Source organism: Propithecus coquereli, unplaced genomic scaffold (assembly GCF_000956105.1).
Source record: "Propithecus coquereli isolate 6110/MARCELLA unplaced genomic scaffold, Pcoq_1.0 Scaffold4, whole genome shotgun sequence".
Taxonomy (NCBI): Eukaryota; Metazoa; Chordata; class Mammalia; order Primates; family Indriidae; genus Propithecus; species Propithecus coquereli.
The window spans coordinates 2,804,105-2,827,863 of record NW_012149729.1 but is presented as its reverse complement, the minus strand read 5'-3'; the positions used below and the strand labels follow the sequence as shown (position 1 = coordinate 2,827,863).

At 35.8% G+C, this 23,759-nt stretch overlaps 1 protein-coding gene across 1 annotated transcript in view; it reads left to right on the top strand.

Moving 5' to 3' along the window:
- PTPRZ1 (protein tyrosine phosphatase, receptor-type, Z polypeptide 1) overlaps window positions 1–23,759 on the top strand; it is a 242,740-nt gene that overhangs the window by 79,267 nt on the left and 139,714 nt on the right. The window contains exon 3 of the mRNA XM_012652731.1: window positions 23,023–23,202. Within this exon, the coding sequence (XP_012508185.1) occupies window positions 23,023–23,202 (180 nt within the window). The remainder of the gene's footprint in view (window positions 1–23,022; window positions 23,203–23,759) is intronic.

Here is a 23,759-nt window from a genome sequence, read left to right as displayed (position 1 = left end):
AATGTACACACATCAGTAGCATTCCTATACACCAGCAACAGTCAAGCTGAGAATCAAATCAAAGACTCAGAACCCTTCACAATAGCAACAAAGAAAATAAAGTACTTAGGAATATATTTAACCAAGGAGGTGAAAGACCTCTACAGGGAGAATTATGAAACTCTGAAGAAGTAAATCACAGAGGATGTAAACAAATGGAAAAACATACCATGTTCATGGATCAGAAGAATCAACACTGTTAAAATGTCTACACTACACAAAGTGATTTACAGATTCGGTGCCATCCCCTTTAAAATATCAACGTCAATTTTTGCAGATCTAGGAAAAATAATTCTACACTTCATGTGGAACCAAAAAAGACCTCGAATAACCAAAGAAACCTTAAGCAAAAAGAACAAATAGGGAGGCATCTCCTTACCAGACTTCAAGCTATACTACAAGGCTATAGTAACAGCATGGTACTGGCACGAGAACAGAGACATAGACCAGTGGATCAGAAGAGAGAACTGGGATATAAAACCATCCTCATATTGCTATCTGACCTTTGACAAAGCAGACAAAAACATACACTGGGGGAAAGAATCCCTATTCAATAAATGTTGCTGGGAAAATTGGATAGCCACATGTAGAAGACTGAAACAGGATTTGTACCTCTCACCACTCACAAAAATTAATTCACAATGGATAACACACTTAAACCTAAGGCATGAAACTGTAAGAAATCTGAAAGAAGTGGTTGGAAAAACTCTTGTAGATATCGGCCTAGGCAAAGAATTTATGAAGACCCCAAAGACAATCACAGCAACAACGAAAATAAATAAATAGGACTTGATTAAATTTAAAAGCTTCTGCACAGCTAAGGAAACAATCAGTAGAGCAAATAGACTACTTCGCTCTATAGCAATGTGATTTTATATCACATTTTAGTTACTAAAGGAAGAGGAAATGATAAAAAAAAATATCCAAAAGAAAGAGGTATGAGGAAGGGAAACTTTTACATAGTCTAAGAGGGGGACAGTTTTACATAAACAGGATTAATCAACGTTGTTACACATCTTCACAGGGAGCTCACTGTGAGATAAAGATTTTGGACCTGGACATATTCTGATGAAGTGGGGTTGCAGTGAGAGTTCTATTACTAGTTTATCTAATGAGAGTATGAGTTCTGGGGCCAGGTTATCTAACTGCTTGGCTTTAAATCTGGGCTTCACCTTAGATTTCACCTCTTTTGCTGCAGTTTCCTTATCTGTAAAAAAAAAAAAAAAAAAAAAGGTAATCTGAGTACCAACCTCAAAGGGTGCTGCAATGAACAATTTTACAAAACACTTGTGCAAATAAAATGCTCAAAAAATTGTTACTTAAAGTCAGATAAATCTTTGTACTATTCAGGATTTGTCCTGTGCCAGGTTAATATTCATTACACAGTTATCTTTCTGAAGTACAGATATGATTATATGATTCTCCTGTTCAAATCCCTTCCATTGCTCCCCATCACCCATAGAATGAAAATAATGGGCTTTTTAGCATGGTGTATAGTGACTTTAGTTGATGTTTGTGTGATAGAAACAGCTGCTGAGACGTTCTTTTGTGTCCATGGCAGACTCTGGTCCCCAGCTGGAGTACTTGAGTACCCCAAGCTTTAGGAGGGCCCCTGTAGCTCCGAGGGAGTTTCTTGATCTCTTTCACCACTGAGGTGGAGGGAGGTGCAAAGCAATTCGTGGTTAGGTAGTGGGAGCCTGGGAGGCTTTACAAAGCCTCAGTGGGGCTCAGAAGTTGTGTTTTTTGTTTGTTTGTTTTCCTATAGTGACTTTAATGATCTGTTTCTGGCTCAACTACCCTGTTTTATCTTTCATAATTATCTTTCCCTCTGCCTGCTGCTTTACTAGCCTTTTGAAAAGCATGTCACTGATTCTAACTGTTCTTTATCATTTTACCTGAATATCAGACCTCTGCACCATCTTCGAGTGAAGCTTTCTTAACTCCTCTTGTCTTGTTGCATTCATGTACTGTCCCTGTGCTGGCCTCTTCGTTGCAGCACAGTGACATGGCAGGTTCCATGTCTTATTCTTCTTCTCTTTCTCGGAGTGCGGTATGTGCTCAGCACGTGTATATTGTGTGAATGAACAAAATTGAAAAATGAATTGTGTTTTCATTTTACAAATGGAGAAATAAAGAGATGGAGTCTTTTGCCCGGAGTCACAAAGTGAGAAGAATACTGGAAACTTGAACCTGAGTCTTCTGTTCCAGGGTCCTGACCTGAAAATTCATCAGATGTGTGGCTACATCTAATGTTTTTGTTTCAGCCATGTGGGAATATCTTACATTATTATGTAAGGTAGAAATTTGTTAAGCTTTAAATTCTTGTGTCAATATGAAAAAGGCTAGTCCCAAAGCCATTGTGTATGGTGTGGTCCCTTTTTCCTTTATGTATATATATATATATATATATATATATCTATGTGTGTGTGTGTGTGTGTGTGTGTGTGTGTGTCTTTTTAAGGATTGTGTTAAAAGCAGTCATTTCTGGAAAGTGAAATTGTGAGTGCCTTTTATTTTCAACTTTTTGCTTGTCTGGTATCTTCTAGCTTTTCTAGATTAAACATAGATTTGTTTTATAATCAGTTTGGGGGAAAGGGAGCTTAAATGTGTATCTAATATAATAAAATTTTATTTAAATTAATTTTTATTTTAGGGTGATTACGAAGTTGTTTTGCATTGCAGAATGTCTTCTGCCTCATCCTATTTCCTCATTACGTAATGGTCTGATTGTTTATGTATCTAAAAGACCTATGTCTGGGCCTGTTTCTACTTGATTGTACCAGATGAACTTCTTTACCAGCCAATAAAGTCCAAAATTCTGTATTATGTCCTTAAGTGGTAGATAAGAAATTGTAATTAGTGTTAAAATAGATAACACTCTCTTAGAAAAATCGTCACATCATTATATATTTGCATTTTACCTGGACTTGTTCAGGATTCCACTGAGGGCACTTAAAGTATCACACAACTTGATTTTCTTCTCTGCTGTGGTGCAATATCCTCACTTTACATTCATTTCACAATCTGGGATCATTATCCCAGCTCAGTGAGAATCAATTTCTCATAGCTGATTGTCTGAATCACTGCAAGCTCAGTCACACTTTCTACATCATTTACCAGGAAGTATAGTTTTTTAAAAAGTCAGAACAATTATGCAGGTAACCTATAGCCTGAATATGCCCTCAAAATGTGCTTCAGAGCAGTCACCCACCCATGGAGCTCAAAGTCTTCTGCAAATTGATTGACAATGTTACTGACCTATAGATCAAAGGATTCCCTATTCCAGTGCACCATTTTCTAAGTGAGTCTCTATCGACATGAAAGAGTTCATTCTCCTTGAAAGGAGAACAGGTCATCTTTAGAGAGGAGCTTCTCTTGTTTCCTTTTTAGCAGAAGTACATCTTTAATTCCCATGGAGATAATGAAGAAAGCCAGTTTTGGATATGTTTATGAGGGTTTAGAGTAAATTTTGGGAAAAAGTTCTATAACTTTTAATTATGATTCTTTATCCTTAAAATGTACATGTTTAGGTAAACTCTGTTACTCCTTTCACTTATGGTGATTACTTATTCATGCTTAAGCACAGTAGAGAAAGTTTCATTTAAAATCTAAGTCCCATTGTTTGTTTTATGCCACCAACACTTTTAAAAGTAAATTGAGTAGAAAGTTAAGTTCTGACATATGATGCAAGTTCCTCTAATGTATCTGGCCAGCATTTAATCATTTATGAATTATCGCTGCAAGATGTTTACATAGATTAGATACCACAGAGATCTAAGAAACTATATTTATTTGATCTTAATTAATATTTGGCCTTAAATAGATAATCACACCACTTTCCAATTTCTTAATGTTAAGCAATTAAACAGCTGGCAGCTGTTGGCCAGATAAATTTTAAACTTTGCCAAGTACATATATGCAAATTTTTACAATATTTGGACTATATTAGAATAGATTACCAGAAATGTTGAAATCCATATACTTTAGAAAAATTGTTTTTATAAATTCTTACTGAAAAATTATTTGCCGTCTATGTAATATTGTTAAAATTCATGCTAAGTAATCACAGATGTCTATTATCCGTGCATGCTTGCTCATAGTGTATGAAGAAACATCAAGTAAAAAGTTTTTGTGACTATTTTATGAAAGTACTTTGATTTAAGTAACATTAAAGATAATAAAATACCGAGTTAGTAAGGAATTTTATTTTCATAATTGGAATATTCCTAAAGTTTGTTCCATTTTTGAAAATGAAATTGCCAAATGAGCAATTACAATGGTAAGGAATGAAGGGAACATTAAACATAGACGGTGTATAATGTAAACTAGTGGTTCCTAAACTTTAGAGTGCATCAGAATTACCTGTAGGGCTTACTGAAAAAAAGATTGCTGGACCTGACTTTCAGAATTTTTGATTCAGTAATCTGAGGTGGAGGCCATGAACTTAATATCTAACAAATTCTCAGGAAATTCTGATGCTGTGGATAAGGAACCTCACATTGTGATATCCAGAATCTAGATCAATCTTCAGCTAATGTTGCCTTAATTTGTGGAATGAATGAATGATAGAATCAAAAAGAGAAAACATTTGCATGAGTATTTTTATACATGTGAAAGTGCTTTAGCCCTCTAGATGAAATATGTTGACATGAAAATGTAATATTATTGCTTCCATATAATATGTACTAGCATTTAAATGTTATTTTCAAAGCCTGCTATCTGAGCCAGTAAGAGATAAGTTTTTGGGCAATTGTTAATGCAACTTGCATTAATTTTCTCATCTGGGTGGAGCCTCTTTATCTACATAGAGAGATTCCTGACCTATGTGGATCCCTCATTAGTGTTCAAATATAAGGTATCATTACCTTGCATTACTCCTGACACATTTATCTCTAGCCGTTTCCAAGGAAAGTTCTTTTCTCATAATATTTTAAAAAATCATTTGTATTTACCTGGCTCCAAAAGATCCTTGGTATTGATAATATCAAGATTTTTCCATTCCTGTGATCCTTTTTCCAGTTTCTAAATCCCAGTAGTAGAGTCCTCCTAAACTGTGTTGTTAATAATAATAATTTTTTCATAATATTTTTGGCTGTTGGTAATGTAAGTTATTGCTACCTTCAAAATTTAAAATAGGATAAAAATATTTCTGGATTTTTGTTCAGCAAAAATCGGTATTCGTCTTTTTTTCACTAGTTGTTTGAGTTAAGTAACTCATGTAACTGTCACTTTTCAAGTCAATAATGCCAGCTCCACAGAACAAATTATTTTACTGTGACACATACAAATTACATTTTCCATCACAGGGTTGTATTTTTCTTGGAATTTAGTCTCTAACCCTGGGGGACATATTTGAAACTTTTAACATCTGTCCAAAAAAAGTTATCTGTCAGTTTCTATTACTCTAGCAGAGGACTTATTTAAAAATCTTACAATAGATCGTAGAGACTGAATTTGTTGGGTAATAATTTAATTCACTTAATCATTCACTGAACACATCTTAATTGAGCACTCTTTTCTACCAACAGACAGCAGAAAAGACTAACTGCTCCTCATGGAGCTTGATTTCTAAAATAACATAGAATGAATATCTACAGGTAAAGGAAATGACTCATGGTGACTTGAGTCACTATGAGTCCAGTGCATAAAAATGCTGTCCCATTCATGAATATTGAGTACAGTCATTTTAGAGTATTATCCTATGGAGTTATTCCAAAATTAGAGGAATTAAAGCCATTGCTGCAAGTAGATAAACAACTACAAAATTTCTAAGGCAAAGCCATTTTCTATATTTTAAGCAAATGATATTTATTGGTACCTTTGAAAGTTGAAAGTTTTGCAATCCATTTTTTAAATTTCCTCAGACACAATTTTCCCACCTGGCTTAGGAGGATTCACAGTATACCTCCAGGTTATATGAGTAGCCCCTATCAAGCCATGCCTAGTAATTGGTTCACGTGGAGAACTCCTGAAAAACTAGTTCTTAGTAATATTTGCAACCAGCCATACCTGTTCCTCCTCTCATCTACATCCTGAAGGCAGTGTGCCAAGCATAACTTCTTAATCCGTGTCCAATGCAAAGAAAAGAAATTCTCTCTCCTTCATTAGCCATGGAGTATTCCTCATAATTTAAAGACAGCTTCTTCTCCACCTCCCTGGGAAGAATGTTAGACATAGTTACAGGAAACTTTTCAAAATTGTGTAAAAAGCAGCTTGCCGTTTGGGTTAAATTATTATTATTAAGCATAGCCAAGTACCTTCAGAATAGAATTCAGTAGGCACCATGCCCTAATTATGAATCTCCTTCACTCATTAAAAGTTCTGCACCCCACCCACCGTGTATGTATTATTAGATATTGGTCAGCACTCTTGGTTGCTAGTGACAGAGAAGCCTGAGAAATGTGCATACTCTGATCTATTTTGAGTAGGAAGTAGTTGTTGAGTGCTCCCAAAATTGAAGCAAGAATTTTCCTTCTAACTAGAAAAATGAAGAAAGGACCCAGTGATTGCCTAAAAAGAGCTAAGGAACTGTTTATCTATATAGAAACACTATTTGGCCACATAGAGGATCTTAACACATCCTCAGATATTCCTGTGTGTCGTGATAACTCCAGACATGAGAACCTCTTTTGAACCCTGAAGCCTATACCCCAGTGGACATGGTAAGAGAGATTATAAGTCTGAGAGGGAATTCAAAGCCTGCCTCTGAGAGCCTGGAGAATGTAGCAATTGATTATTTCCTACACTAATTCTAAAAACAGTTGCCATGACTCTTAATCCATTTCTTGGAAAATAGACAGCTGATAATAAGGTACAGAGAAGTTCCTATAGAGCCCTAATAAACAATGATAGTAATGGATTGTATCCTTTTGAAGAAAATAGGAAGCCTTAAATTCAAACCATTATAAATTAAGAATTGAAAAAGTTAAATTTGATGAGGAATGAGATATTGACGTAGATTCAGAGTACAAAATACTTTCTAATTACAAAGGGAGAAAGAATAGCATTATAGTGGAAAAGCCTGGCAGACACTTTTATCAAGTGATCAAAGTAAACATCAGCAGTGATACTGGTCTACATAGAAATCCTGTGCCACCAAGGAAGGCACAGTGAGAAGAAAAGAGCATTTGTGACTTTCCTAATAACAATGTATAGCCTGAATCCAATTATGAGGAAACGTCAGACAAACTCAAATTGAAGGACATTCTATAAAATATTAATAACTGTAGTCTTCAAAAGTATCAAGATCATAAAAGTCAAGAAAAGATGGAAGAACTATTTCAGATTGAAGGAGACTAAGGAGATACAACAACTAAAAGCAACATGTGTCACTAAATGGAAACTTACTGCCATAAAGGACATTACGGAGGCATGTTGGCTATATCTGAAGGAGGCATAAGGACCCGATAGTACTAATATATCAGTGTTAATTTCCTTATTTTGATGATTATATTATAATTATATAGGAAAATACCCTTGTATTTAAGAAGCACAAGCTGAAGTATTCCGTGTCAATGGGATGTTAGCACCATCCTTTCAAATAGTTCAAGAAAAAAAAAAGTCTTTGTTTTGTACTTGAACTTTTTCTTTAAGTTTAAAATTATTTCAAAAGAAAAAGATATACAACAGCCAGTTACTAGGACTTATCTTTTAAAAGAGGATTAGAAAGGTGAGGAAGGTTAAAATGAAGCCTTTTAATATTTTACCCATAGCTATATGTGTTTGTTTGCTACATTGACAACTCATGCAAATTTTAATTGCTTAATAAAATGAAAGGGAAAGATACCATCACAGAGCTCACAGATATGTGCCTACTAACGCAGAAATTAGATTATACTTGTTTCAATGACTGAATTACCTTCTAATTTTAATTTAAAAACGAAGATAAATTCAATTAATAATTCTGCATCAAGTTTAATGATTTTTCGATAGAAATTATATGGATTAGAAAACAATATAGGGGTCTAAGAAATATATCATCTATTGTGAGTGTCCCTTTATTCGTGTCTGCCAGGGGTTCTAACTAAAATACATGGAAGCAGGATGTTGCAGTGACAATTTGCTTTGTAACTCTTTAAGATTTTGTTACTTAGTCTTTATTAAAAAAAATTGTTTGTGAAGTCAAATCCAGCCTAAATTAAATAAATCTGTCATGGTAACATTATCATTCTGAGTTCTAAATAGATGTTTCCTTTTAATGTGCACACTGAAGTTTTCTAATATGCCAAACTGGGGCACATAAATGGAGTTTCACGCTCTATTGAACTGAATTTTCTGTAGCTGCTGAGAAATGTTTGGGGAGTTACAGTGGATCTGTACGTTTTAGTGACCATATTTCTCTGTATATTTCTGAAATGTGTTTTGCTGTATGTTTTAGTTATTCTAAAAATGTGAATTCATTTATCTTCCTGCTTCAGAGAGTGCTCTTGAGAACTAAGAGAAATGATAAGAACAATAACAACAATAATTATAGATGATACTCATCAATTTATTTATTCAGTACCAGTTCCTGTAGATAAAACCATTGACATAACATACTTTCCAAAGAAAGTACCATACAAATATAACTTACTGTTGTTACTATAATGATAAAGTTGCAGGTATCTTTTATAGCCTAGAAAACTCATCTATATTTCCATATTTCATTCCATAAAAAAAGTCATGCCCAGCTCTAGGTGCCAAGCTTTACAAAGAATATAGACAAATTGGAGAGTATTTTTATGTAGGGGGTCCCCTGATTGGTAGAGTCTTGATATAGGAGGAGCAGTTGTGACTTGATCATGAAAAAGATAAGGCTCCAGAAACACAGTGCCGGTATTCATGTAGTCACAGGGCCATCCTGTGGAAAAATAACTAAACATTCTGTATGGTCCCAAGTAGATATAATTTGGAGAGAACAAAAACTTAATTTGATAGAGGAAATAACTTTCTAACATTGAAAAATCCAAAACTGGAATAAAATATTCTGCAGGAGATAAAGAGACCCCAACATCAAAGGTATTTAAGCTTAGGCAGGAAAACCTGTTATTGAGAGTGTCTTGTGGAGGATTCAAGCAAAGAGGGATAATTGAACTATTTTAATATGGTTTCTCCTAATCCTGAGATTCTATGATGGACCAGTTATGAGCAGAGGCCAGGAGAATCAGAATAGAACATATTTGATTTGACAGAGCATGGAATAGAACCTTGATACCAGACATAGATGAAGAAGCGAAGTAAAATCCCAAATAGAAGAGTTATAACTAAATATCAAAACTGCATTGCCTTCTCAGTTGTCAAAGGAGCTGGTGATCTAGCTTAGGCTGGAAAGCAGGAGTAGCCCTGCCATGCCTGAGTGAACATGCACTCAACTTTCTCCACTCAACATTATCTCCTTTTCAAAATCAATTCTGACAACCCCAGGAATTGATCATATGTACATTAACTGTAATTATTAGATTACTTGTAATTCTTCTTGTATTGATTTGTTTATCCATATGTTTTCTTCTTCTAGGTGCTAGATTCACTGAAGGAAAATTTATATTTGTATTTTCAGACCTGGAAGTGTTACTCAAAGTATATAATAACTAAGACAGCAAGCAGCAGGACCACTGCAGGTCTAGGGAATAGGAGCAGAAGGTCAAAGTCAAATTTAGAAACATACTCATCAAGATCATAGACATATACTTCTTGAACATGGTTTCAGAAGACTAATTCATAAAATATAGTTTTGGTTTAAAAGATTATAAGATCCAAATGATTCAATACAAGGCATGATGAGTTTTAATTGAATTAGATTTAAGGTCTTGAAGATTTCTTCCATTTTGGGTTCTAGAGTTCTACCAAATGAAATTACAGTAAATAAGTTGAAAATAAATGGTTTTCGTTAAGCCAGTTTGTCAGCTTTTATAGACATGTGGTCCAGAGTCTTCTTTGAAACTTCCAAAATTTTAGTTAGATTTCTTGAATGAAGGATAGCAGTGTCTTCTTGGAGTTAAGATAGTGGAGTTGAGATAGTTATGACCTTGTTACTTAGCATTACACTTACCACTAAAGAAAAAGTACTTCATAATACTTTTTGGTATTATTAATATAAGTTTTAAAAGTTTTGTTTTGAGTGGTGGAAAAGAGTGATCTATTTGAAAAATTTTCCTAATGTAACTCTGTATTGAACACTTTTAGAAGTATAGTGTTATTATTTGGTAGTGGTGTATGTGAAAACATAGATTATTGCGTGAATTAAAACAGAGCAAACAGAAATGTGCTCTCCTGCAAATGCATTGTTGACTTTTACCTTGTACTTAACTTTGGCCATTGCTAGGTGTTGTTAGTAATTAGCTAAAAATGTCTCAAATAGGAGTTATCTAGGTCTCTCAACCTTTTGAAGATCTGCGTTCTGTTTGCTAAAATGCCAGGCTACTTCTCCATCTCCTTGAATGCCACTGCCTGTGGAAGTCCCAAACCTTCCTTAGGATTTTCTCAGAGGGCTTCACTTCTCAGTACCTGCTTCACTTATTTTTGTCCCAGCTTCCTGACAAATCATCTCTGTGCAATTATGCATAAATAAGAAACTTGCTCATCCAAAAAGAGAATCTATAAATCTATTGTTACTGAACAGACTATTACTGAATCTTCCCCTGGGCTGAATAAGATAGACACAATTAAAATACATTGTAATCCATGCCAGTGCATCTTTTTTTTTTTTAGCACAATAAAGTCTTGAAGAATCAGTTTATTAAAAATCAAATATAGTTGACCTTCATAACAATTTTAATATTTTATCTGTATTTGATATTGATAATCCCTGGGCAATGACTCCTAACATTTTGGTTTAGAGCCTTTATCTTCTTCAGCCTTTTTACATACACATTTGAAGAGTAGGGACACATGCTGGTTTAGTGCACTATTGCAATAAATCTGTTGCAATATAAATTGATTACCAGTTTTTTTATCTCATTTATAAATTGTCATGTACCAGAATTACATATATTAAAACACTTATTAATTTCAATATCATCATTAAGAAATAAGTTGGAAAAAGGTGAAGGGGCCAATATTCAGCTTTCAGCTTTACTTATAGAAACTTCCTGACTGAGACTAATTTAAAAAATAAATGGAGGTTCAGGAAACAGAACAGCTAAAGACATAGCAATAGACAAGCTGTTCAATGTCACATTTGAAAAAATAACTATAATTCATGAAGTCACCTTTAAGATTTTAAAAACCAAGCCATAAATTTGCTACCCTTAAATATATGTTTGGTTTAATTATCACTTAAGCATTTTTTTCGTTCTCATCTCAGGTTTTTAATTTGTGTAATAATTTTTCATCATCTATTTATTTATATTCCACAGGTTCTGTTAGCTCTCATTAGACTGCTTATTACAAACTACTTGTGAAGACATAAGTTTTAGGTATCATAATTTCCCTCAGATGATATCCATATAAATTTTTGGCTATAAAACTTTCACTTAGTTTGGAAGGACCATGATATAATAGCCAGACTAGGGAAAGGCAGATTGATGCCAAAGGCAAATAGTTCTTTAATTTTCTGGGGGGATTTTTTTCCCAATTCTAGCCCTTTATATTATTGATTTAAGAAACATTTCTGGTTTTATTCTGTATAAAGAACAATCCAAATGATTCCTGCTGTCACATGTGTTTATTATTATTCATGAATATACATATTTAAAGAGATCTATTGCCATCAAATTATTCTTTGTCAATCTTTATTGCCACTTTGCAAACAAAGAAACTAAGGTGAAGACTAATTTTCCTCATGTACAGAATCATCAGGCTAAAATTTTTGTATCATTTTAGTCCCCTGAAGTGCCTGCAAGGTTCTGGGAATCAATGGGGCAACTCTAGCCACAGCGAAGGCAGAGCATTGACTCAAAAAATAGTTAATTCAGCCACTTTTATGCTACTCTTTGATTATCAGGGCCACCGAAGAGAGCTTGGTATAGATCAAGGAAAACTAGCTCTTCCACTTCTCTACCACCCGCCACCTGAACCTGCATGGTTGCAGCATGGCCATGAGGGATGACAAGGGACTAGGCCACCAGTTTCCTGGAGGAATCGATGCCGTTGCTTCTTGGCTGGTGGCACCACCATCCTCAGTCATCTCAGCAAGTCATCAAAATGATTATTCACTCCCTCCCGCTTCTCCATCCCCACAGATAATCAACTCCTCAGTTCTGAATTTTTTTCAGATCTTTAAATCTCAAATTTTTAAATCTTTCTCAAATGTCTTTCTCTTCCTACCTACTTATCTCTGCCCCTAGTTTAGATCCTTACTATTCTTCATCTAACCTAGTGTTAAAACCTCCTAACTGATCTGCCTTCAATGTTGTTCTCCTTAACTCTGTTGCCACAATGACCTCCATAAAATTTAAATATGAACATGATGCTTACAACTTAAATACTTTCGATAGCATACTGGAAAATTTTCAAAGCCCCCAAATCTGCCCATTTATCTTCATGGCATTTCCCCTTACTGCCTTAAATTCTATATCTCAGCACATAGAACATGCTGTTGCTCTCCCCAAATAGCCATGCTTTCTCTCTTCTGTAGTGATGCCAAACTCTCTTCCTAGTTGCCTTCAGCCCTGAATTCCTTCCCTGCCTTCAATTGAATACTTGTTTATTAATTGAGACTTAAGTATCTTGTTATCCAGAAAGCCTTACTTGTCTCCTGTCCCATCTGGGATTGGTACCCATCTTTGGTGTCCTTGGAATACTCTATACATATCTCTGCTATTATATTTATTAGATTGTATTATAATTCACAGTTTGTGTGCCTTTGGTCCTCACTATAACTTGAGTTCCATGATGGTGGATACTTTTATTCATCCTTGAATCTTTTGTGCTAGCCATGTAGTCTTTCTCACACTAGTCACCTCATAAATATATGATGGAAGAGGAAAAAAATGAACAATGATGGGATCTGTGGATAATACAAAATATAGAATTCCTCGCAGTAGTAATGAATTTATTGCTGTTGTAGTGGATCTGCAGCTTCTTTCTTGGCTCTTGCATGTAACCAGTAACGTGTACCTAGGAGATCTGATAAGAAAGTGTAGAGAAAGGAAGAACCAAGGCCTCCAAATAGGAATTGAAGCCAGAATCTTTTGCCTTTTAAGGCAAAACAATGACAAAATGCCATAGGAAAGTTTAGCAGAGGTCCTATATCATGAATAGAAGGAGACCAGGTTGCGGCTGTGTCTCAGACGTCAACTCTGAATCTCTGACCCTCTTACCAGAGGTAGAAGACAGAGCCATAGTCATGCTCCATATCGACAATAAGCATGTGGACAATAAGCATCGCGTACAGACCTGATGGAGGTGTCGCTGTCAGAGATCTGTGCTGCTGTCTATTTTGCCACTATTTCCTTGATATAAGAACTTGGCTCATCAGTTGTTGAAGAAGGGGAAAAGTTGATGACCACAGGAGAGTTTCAGTGACTCTAAGGCAACTTTCAGAGCTAGTCTATAAGAAGAGCTTTTTATTTCCCAAACCAGGGAGTGATCTCCAGGGCTGTTTTTGGTTCTGTATTGGCTGTCTTATTGGTATTAGCCAGACTGCAGCAACAAAGGAAAGAGATCTCACTCTGTTACTCTCTCATCATCCACAGATAGTTTGCCTACCTTTCATAGCAGTTAGTTAATAGCAAGTGCTACAAAAGAATCTTACAGTGAATCAATCTGCATTGCCTTCAGTCTGAATCCTGAATATTAAAATACAGTGGACTCAGACAGAATCAGGCAAATATAAAGGTCACAAATTAATCACAGCATTACCTAATTTCTGCACCTTTTCTGTCTTTTAGAAGTGGTGGCTTGTCCATAGGGGATAAAATAACAAGAACTCTCTGTTGTTCTAGGAGCTTGTTAAATTTTATCTGTGACTTTTCCCATTTCGATTAAGCATTTGAAACTAGGCTAGAGCAGCGGAAACACTGCAGTCTCGGACTTCATCAGTTTCACTGCATCGTTTTATAATTTATAATGAAAGATGGCAGAGGACTCTGAGGTTGTAACCGTTTAATAGCTTTTTAAAAAGTTACTTTTTTTTTTGCCATACCAGAATTGAGATGAGGGTGGTCAGAACCACCAGTTCCCTAACCATCCCTACATCCACCACACCCATCCTACTGACCTCCACTTAGGACTGCAACTACCTGTCCTCTCTCCTTGTCCAACCAGACTGTTGACCTTGCCCAACATTTTTTAAACATTAAAAAGTTAAACCAAAGATACACACCTTTGCATGGTGCCTCTCCAAGGTCATGGTCTCCCACATCATCAGAGCCCTAAGGCCTTTCCATAAACGTCCACTATTTTATTCTTCATAATTTCTTCAATTCCTGAGGGAGCTGAGGTGCTTGTCCGTGGTAGAGCTGGGATTGAACTCGTGTCAGCTCAACTCCAACTTCTTCCTTCCACGTGATGTGACCTGCTGTGAACTGGAAGCACTGGGACACGAACCCTCAATTTCTCATTGCCCTCCTCTACATGTAGCAAGAGCCGTGGATTCCACATTTCCATGATTTTCTTATGCTTCTTTTCTTGCCTTAGGCTAACAGTCCTCCATCCATGCTTTGTGTCTTTTCTCCTTGGGGACCTTGATCATTAACCTGCCATAAGTTCAAACTCCTTTCATTAACTCTTCTCAATATATACACATACTTGTGTCTCCCTCTGTCTTAAAAAAAATCCATATTTGAAACACAGACTTGAGGGGGGGGACCAAGGGCAACATACGTAACCTAAACATCTGTACCCCCATAATATGCTGAAATAAAAGAAAAAGAAAAAAAATCCACTCCTCTTCCTTACCTCGGTCTCTGGGTGCCCCCTTATCACTTTTCTTTCCTTCATAGCAAGCTTTTAAAAAGTACTTTAATTCTGCTTTGTCACTTCCAATTCGTTCTGCAGTCTGAATTCCCAGTCCATCATTTTCACTGAAACTGTTTTATTCTAGGACTGTGGGCTTTGGAGTTAGGACATAACCAAATCGAATAGCCACTCTTCAGTCATGACCCTATGGGCTCTGTCTGCTGTGTGTGGCACCCACTTTGGAATGATCCCTCATTGTTGAAACCGTCTTTCTGTAACTTTCATGATAGCGTTTTCACCCAGATTTTCAATTCCCTTTCAGGCCACTCATTTTTTTAAGTCCCTTTGGTACCACCTCCTCCCTTTATGCTTCTGAAATGTTAATGCTCTCCAATGCCTTCTTGAACTCTTCTCATTTATCAACTTTAATAGAAATATTTCATCCACGTCTATGGTTTTAAACTACCACGTGTATGCATTCCAGACTCTCAATGGGTCCAAGACCCATATTTTTGATTGTTTAATGAGCTTCCATGGAAATCTCAAAGACTGTGGGTCCAAAACTAAATCCAAAGTCTTTCTATCCACATGACCAGTACCAGGATACACCAGGTATCTCCAGATAGGACTCTGGAAGTCATCTTTTGCCCTTCTGGCTTCCTCACATCCAAATAAGAATCCTCACAAACATTCCTAAATCCTTCAAAATAGCATCTTATTTTTTTTTGTCCTCAATTCTATTGTGTTAATTTGTACCCCCATAATTTCTTAAGTTTTTGCCTTAAGAAAATAAAATTTTCTTCATTTCTCTATAGGTTTTGTTTCATTTTCTGATTAAAGCAGTGAGTTAATTAGAAATCATCATAAATATCATATTTGTTCTGTTTATGGATTTTATTTATGCTCACCACAGATTATCAGGTCTTGATCACTTGTCTTCAAAGTAATAGTATTTCACTCTTGTCATAGTGAAAATAGATCTTTTTTTCATCTTGTGTTTTTATTTCTCCACTGTGAACTTCAAAAAAACTTAAGTTTATTGCATCATAGGACAGTAGTTTTTGTTGCTATGTTTTGCAGGACTTTTGTTTGTTATGGGTTTTTCCAACTTGAAAAAGTCCAAGAATTTTAAACAGGAACTCTGAAAACAGTTTCTGGTCTATTTCTCTCCCTATTTGTGCTGAACTTTAGTTAACGATTTTCTTAAATACCATGATGCTAAAGGAGAATTTGTGCCAGACCTTTTATAAATAAATCGATGACTACCTTCCCTCACATGTGGCCCTCTGCCAATTGGATATACCAGTCAGGCTTACAAAGATTTTCTTCTGTCTTGATAATCGTGTCTCATTGGGATAGATAATAAAGGAAAAGGTAGTTTGACTAAACTGGTTCTCACTCTGAAATTGTTTGCCTTTCATCTGCTTTCAGTGCAGCTTTCATAGCAACCATGATCAACATTTGGTAACCGCTTTACTCTTTCTAGCTTTAAAAACCTCGGTTTGACTAAAAACACAAATAGATACACTGATTTGTGTATGCGAACACATCCTCATTCTTATTTTCAACATGAGAAGTTATTGCAGACATTCTTCTTCCTTTGCTTTGAGTCAGTTTATGTGATGGCATATATTATTGTGATATATAATCACTTAGTGATTGTTATTTAGTAATTTTTGGTTTTAGTTTCTTATCCTTGAGGAAGCCCCTTTTCTCAAGCAGCTAACTGCTGCATGTGAAAAATGTCTTCTTAAATAAATCACCTTTCCATTTTTGTGGGATTCTGTATTCTATGCTGCAGTTTCATTGAAAACAATACCAAATTATTTCATTTTTATGTGTCAATAAACTAAAATTTGAATCCAAATCATTCACTGCTGATAGCTTTGCACTACTTAAATAACTTTTAAATTTTGGCTTTTGGTGTATTTGTTAGCATGTAGAAAGCAAGCCCACAATAATATAAAGCTTAGACTTACAGTGCGTGGAATCTTGGATGGAGTTTATTTGAGACAATAGTAATAGACACTACAAACATTACCAGTCTTCTCTTCAATATTACACTTACATTTGCCTATATTTTTCTTAACAATATCTCGATCTTTAAATAATCAGTTCTAAGTCTACAGTTAGTAAAATCTTGTTGAATAATAGCAGTTTATGGTAACCTTGAAAAGAAATTAATATTGGTATTTTTATCATATTTATATGAATTTTCAGTGGATCTTTGCTGAATATCTTTAAAAATTATAATTAGTTAATCCATTTATCTGATATTTGAAGGTAAGAACTAACAAGAATAATTCAAAAAAGAGAAAAGAGAGAGGAAAATGATTTTTTTTGTTTGTTCATTTGAGGCAGGGTCTCGTTCTGTTGCCTGGGCTAGAGTGCAGTGGCGTCATCATAGTTCCCTGCAGCTTCAAACTCCTGGGCTCAAAGTTGTAAGTGTGCCCATCACCCAGATAGTGTACACTGTACCCGTTAGGTGTAATTTCACCCATCCCCTCCACCCGCTCCCGCCTGCACAGTTTCTATCGGGTTTTACTTCCATCTGTGCACATGAGTGCTCGTTGGTTAGTTCCAATTTAATGTATTTTTCTATTTTTTGTAGAAATGGGGTCTCGCTATGTTGCTCAGGCTAGAATGATTTTTTTCTTTGACTTTTCTTTCATTTGCATCATTTACTCGCTTTTTCCTTCAAATATTTGTAAACCTTCATTGGCATTTTTAAAAATTCCTTCTTTATTTTACACTTTTCTCAGTTCATATTTTTGTGTTAGTGGCTGGTAGAGTAATGTTTTCTTACACAGATGTTTTTAAAGTGTGTTCCAATCTAGAACACTAATTGGTCAATATATGTAGCATATGGACATTAAAGAGTAGGTAACTACAGAGACCTTACTGAAGTATTTTTTAAATTCATTGAACGTTATTTAATCCATAAGTGCCAGGCTCTAAGAAAGGTACTAAAATTAGAACATGAATAAGAGATAGACATGTTGTAGTTTAAATAAATACAGCGATGCTGTAAAAATCAAATGAAGACAAATAGAAGATGTCTATGAAAATGGTCATTAATTATGCAGACTCTCCCTTCCAGCCCATCCTGCATTCCTATCAGCTTAATCTTTCTGATGAGACAGCCAAGAGCTCCTTTCTCTTTCAAAGTCTCCATGTCTCCCACTGGCCTCTCCAGGTACATTTTGATCATGGTCTGCCTTTTCATCTCCCTCTGTAGAATTCCTCAGCATCCACCCTTTGCTTGATGCACTAAGCTGTCCTGCTCAATGCTCTCAGCATTGCCTGAACTTTTCTGCCACCATGAGTTAGCTCGGGCTCATCACTTAACAAGACATGCTCTTGGTTTTTTCTCTACCTGTGAAAATTCTGTCCATCCTTCAAGGCCTACCTCAGGGTGGTTTTGCTATCTATGTTTATTTTCCTTCAACCTAACTACTCCTTTAAGCGTTTGTCTATTTATTTAACAAACCCCACACTTCTGGGATGTAATAATAAACAAACAAGCAAGTAAGCAACCTTGAACTAGTGCATATCCCCTACAGAGCCTAGAACTGCTTTGCATTCCACTTGGAGTAGAGGATGCATAGTGTGCAAATATTGAATACGGTCATTTGGTGCACAAAGACTATTTCACAAACATTTAATATGTCTCTACTATATTCCAGACTCAAAGTTTGGCAATAACATGTAGATAAAATGGACAAATTAACAGACAAAATACAGTCTGTTAAGTGCTCCAGTAGAGGTAACCACAGGAAATTTATAGGGGTGGTACTAATTCAGGTGACTCAATGAATGGATGAATATGTGATGAATAATTTATCTTAATTCTCTAGAGCTCCCATTTAGTACTCTGCAGTCTGCCTTATGGGTAAATCACTCTGAAAATCTTCTGCTGTAACTATAGTCAGTGTCCTAATTTATCCCTTTGCAATAGTTCCTAATGACACTCAGGTGGATACAAGGTAATTCTAATGAATTCTGTACACCTGCTTTCTCAGATGCATCATCCTGTGTTTTAACCACTACATGGACTGAGGTCTCCAGTTACCACATTAAACATTAATTTGAGACTTTAAAAAAAAATGATGTTTAAGCTTAAGATTAGTCTAATATTAGTTTCACTTACAGGTGAAATATATTTAATGCTTCTGTTATCTATGTTTCATTTCTGTGTGCAATCTTAACACTTTATTAGTTTACTTGGTTTTCTACTTGTGGTGATTTAAAACAACCTCCCTTTTTGAGTGCTTTGCATGAGGAACCTCAAGTTCTTATTTTTTCAGGACTTTTTCTGTTTGTTGGTCTTCCCACTAAAAAAAAATATTTTTCTTATTCTTGCCTCTTTTATCTTGTCTTTTACATTAAGGAGGGATCCTGAGCCTGCAATATGCTAAGCACTATGATCTCGTAGGTATTTTAAACTGGACTCACACCCAGGGTAATCATTCCATGAACTTCAAACATAATCCAGTTACTCAGTGTCATTGTGTTGTAAGGTGTCAGACCACAGACACTTCAGACTTCAGGACTTTCATGATGTACTGCAGCAGAAATTTAGTAAGGACTACTCAGCTAAATTACAATATAACAGTCAAATGAGACCTACAGTTGAGTTTAGAAGTGCTTCTTTAATTGATCTTTTTTTTTTTTATTCTTTGCCATTTCATGTTTGATCCCTATAAAACAAAGGAGCACTATTTCTTGTTCGCTTGATTCAGTTATTCAACAAATGTTTATTGAACACCTACTGCATGCCAGTCTTTCTTTTTCTAGGTGCTATTATATAGAAACAATAAATAAATAAACATAATTAATAGGAGAAGAAAAATAAAATTAAGAGAGGGCATGGAGAGTAGTGACCAAGGGAGGAAGTATAATATTCTATAATTTATAGGGTGGGGTTTTTTTTGTTTATTTGTTTTTAAGAGATAGGGTTTCTCTGTTGCCCAAGCTGGAGTACAGTGGCACAATTATAGCTCACTGTAACCTTGAACCCCTGGGCTCAAGCAATCCTCCTTCCTCAGCCTCCCAAGGAACGGGGCCACCACACCCAGCTAATTTTTCGTATTTTTTGTAGAGATAAGGTCTTGCTGTGTTGGCTGGACTGGTCTCAAACTCCTGACCTCGAGCAGTCCTCCTGCCTCAGCCTCTGAAAGTGCTGAGATTACAGGTGTGAGCTACCATGCCCAGCCATATATAGGGTGTTCAGATAAAGTCTCTCTGATGAGATGCATTTGAGCAGAGACCCAGTTGAAGCAAGAAAGTGAGTCCTCTGAGGCTTGCAGACATCTGAGGGGAGCATTCTAGAAGGAGGTAGCAGCAACTGCCAAGCCTTCACATGCTCAAAGGACAGAATGGAAGCCAGTGTGGCTAGAGCAGAGTGATCAACGCAGAGTGGTAGGGAATGGGAGCAGAGAGAATGTGAGCAGGGACCTCAGGTAGGATCTGTTGGCCAAGCATGGAGTTTATAGGTTATTTCGATTGAGATGGAAGCTGTTAGAGGGTTCTGAGCCAAGAGTGACATGTGATCTGGCAGAGATTTTAAAAGATTAGTTACTGGGTAGTATTGGTTTTCTTTTGCTGAGTAACAAATGACTACAAATTTGGTGGCTTGAAACAACACATATTTATTATCTCACAGTTTCTGTGGGTCAAGAGTTGGAGAGGCAAGACTGCCTAGCTGGGTTTTCTGCTCAGAGTCTCACAAATCTGAAAACAAGGCATCCTATTTAAAGCTCAGGGTTCTCTTCCAAGCTCATTCGGGGTGTCAGCAGCGTTTGGTTCCTGGAGGTTGTAGGACTGAGGTCCCTGATTTTTTGTTCATTGGTTGGTTGGTTTCTTCTGATCTTAAGCCTGGGTACTGTCTCAGCTCCTAGAGGCAGCTCTCAGCTCTTAGCCATGTGACCTCCTCACAACCTCACAATAAGTCACTGCTTCAAAACCAGCAGGAGAATCTCTCACACTTTGAACCTCTATCCAGTTTGCTAAGATGGAGTCTTCTATTAAATAACATAATGTATCACAGCAGTACCTTTGCCATTGAATATAATCTCCCATCATATTCACAGGTCCTGACCACACGTAAGCAGAGGGGATTATACAGGGTGGGCACATCAAGGGGTGGGAATTTTGGGGGCCAGCTTATAATTCCCCTTACTATTAATATTAATACATTAAGTAGAGAACAGAATTGTGGAAGAGTGAGAGAGGTCTCTGAAAACCAGTTAGAAGGCACTAGAAATGTCTAAGCCAGTGCTTCCCCAAATGTAATGTGTATACGAATCTCCAGGGCATTGTGTTAAAATGGGGATTCTGACTTCATAAGGCTATATAGTAGAGGCCTGACTCTCCTAACGATCTCCTAGATAATGACAATACTGTTCGTGGAGTAACAAGTTGTAAGCAAATGATGACAGTGACTTGGGCTAGGGTGGTAATGGTACAGAGGAGAAATGGTCTGATTAGGATATATTTTGAAGGCAGACACAAAAAGGCTTGCTGAAAAGGAAGCAGAGGTGTCAGGATGACATCTAAGTTCAGGGGACAGCAAAGACTATAGGAAGAGATTATTTCAGGGCAGAAATCAAGAGGTCAGTTTAGGATATGCTAAGTATGAGATGCCTTTTAGAATCCAAGTGGAGAGGATCACAAAATGCAGTGGAAAGTAGCAGGTTTATACATCATATACAGTGTTATTGAAGACTTAAAAATTTTATGTTTCTATGTACTACAGTGAAAAGGACCTCATTGATTTCTGATGTAGTTTCTCTCTCTACATCTCTTGCATTGGTATTAGTAAAATAAGCAGTGTTTTCTTGTTCCCATGCCAAAGTTCCTTACAGCGAAATCAGCATATCATTACTCAAATCATTAAAGCTATTTCTAGAAGCCAAAATATGCACTACTGTGCATGTTTAAAGCATACTATATTCAAACACTCTGTAGGAATAGAGTTAGACTTTAAAATAATTTTCAGCATCTATCAATTCTGGTAGATGCCTCACTATGAGATGTATTACCAGATTTTTCCTGACTAATTAGGCAGCTTCATGGTGTGACTAATTATTATTTGTTTTCTGGGTGAAATTATGCAAAGTTAACCCTGTCACATTATGAGAAGTGGCCATTAGATCAAGCTTGCATTAAAGTTAGTCCTTACTGACTCTCTTGTCACAAAAATAATAAGGTGTAGACTAGGAATGTACTGAAGGTAAGTTTCCTTGTAATTTCCCTTAACCTCAATCATGTAAAATTTTGGCCTTACCCATTCTCATTTTCAGAAAGGAAAGCATTCAAAAGAATACAAGCCAAAATCTATGCTGCCACTCTGCTCTTCCTTGTGGTGGCTGTAGAAATGCTACAGTTTAACCAGAAAAAAAGTTTAAGACTTGGACTCACAACATTTCAAGTATTTTAACAGAAATTTTAATAGAAAATAGGTATGCTGAGCACTATTAGGGTGCTAAGTTCATGTCCAGTGAAATAAGGTTACTAGAGATGGTTCAGGTTTTCAGGTAGACATGAAATAAAAGCAACCAAGGGCAGTTTTGGATTAGAGGACTGTTTATTTTGTGGAACAGGTGAAAATTCACTTTATCATAAGCAAAAATCTTTATAGAAAGCCCTGTTTTGTTTTTCGTATTGTTGAACAATAAAACTTGGTAGGTTTTAAGCCCAGAAAAAAATGGAGGGGTAAGAGATATTTCAGGGATGGCCTGATGATTATGTTTTTGAAAATAAGACCCAAAACAGATGGAAATTAAACCAAATCATTCAAGGTAGAGGGTGGCAGTAGGTCAGAAGGGTGCTAACTGCAGGAAGAGTGCTAAAGCAGGCAGAACTTCACTCCTACATCTGGGCTGCTTTCAATTTTGAAACCTGAGTTAGGACTGACTCCCTTATATGACAATTAGGCTTTCTGTTGATTTGGAAGAATGTGATGGATAAACGAAGTCATTGTTGAGCCCTGAACTTGACATGGTTCTTCTATGGCATAATTATTTTTTGAATTAGTTTAAATATATCATAATTTTTACTACCATTGTATCTATTTTTATGTAATGCATTAACTACTTTATAATATAAAATTGAGCTTTTACATGATAATTTAGGAAACTAACTTCTTACTCTTTCTTTACCTAGGTGCACTGAATCAAAAAAATTGGGGAAAGAAATATCCAACATGTAATAGTCCAAAACAGTCTCCTATCAATATTGATGAAGATCTTACACAAGTAAATGTGAATCTTAAGAAACTTAAATTTCAAGGTTGGGATAAAACATCTTTGGAAAACACATTCATTCATAACACTGGGAAAACAGGTAAAATGTTTGCATTCTATTGGCTTTAAATATGTTTTTTGGACCTAGAGTATGTTTAGATTAGTTTTATCTCATTTTCCTTTGAGTAATATACTATGAACTGGTTAGAAGCTATAGGTATAGAAGAAACCAAATGAAGCAGAGAAAATGGGAAATGTAGACAACATTTTGAAAATTTCTATAATACATAATGGCCAATATCACCATGTCATGTTTTTTAGTAATATAACAATAATGATGATGATACTAGAAGATATGATAATGTCATTTATAACTAATGTAATTTAATAACTTTATCACTGGTCAGTCACTTAGTCTTAGGATTTTTTATTCTTGAGCATTATAGCTTGATCTTTTCTGATCAGCTTCATGCTATATTCAGTATTTGGATATGAAAACAAGTAATCAACTATAATTGAAACTTAAAAAATAAATTACTAGCCTCTCTATATAGAAAGTTTAAAGTTGTATACCATCCTTAGGAAACACTAAGTGCCTTTCTAGTGGGATTATCTTTTTTAAAAAACATGCAAAATATAATACCATGATCAAATGAG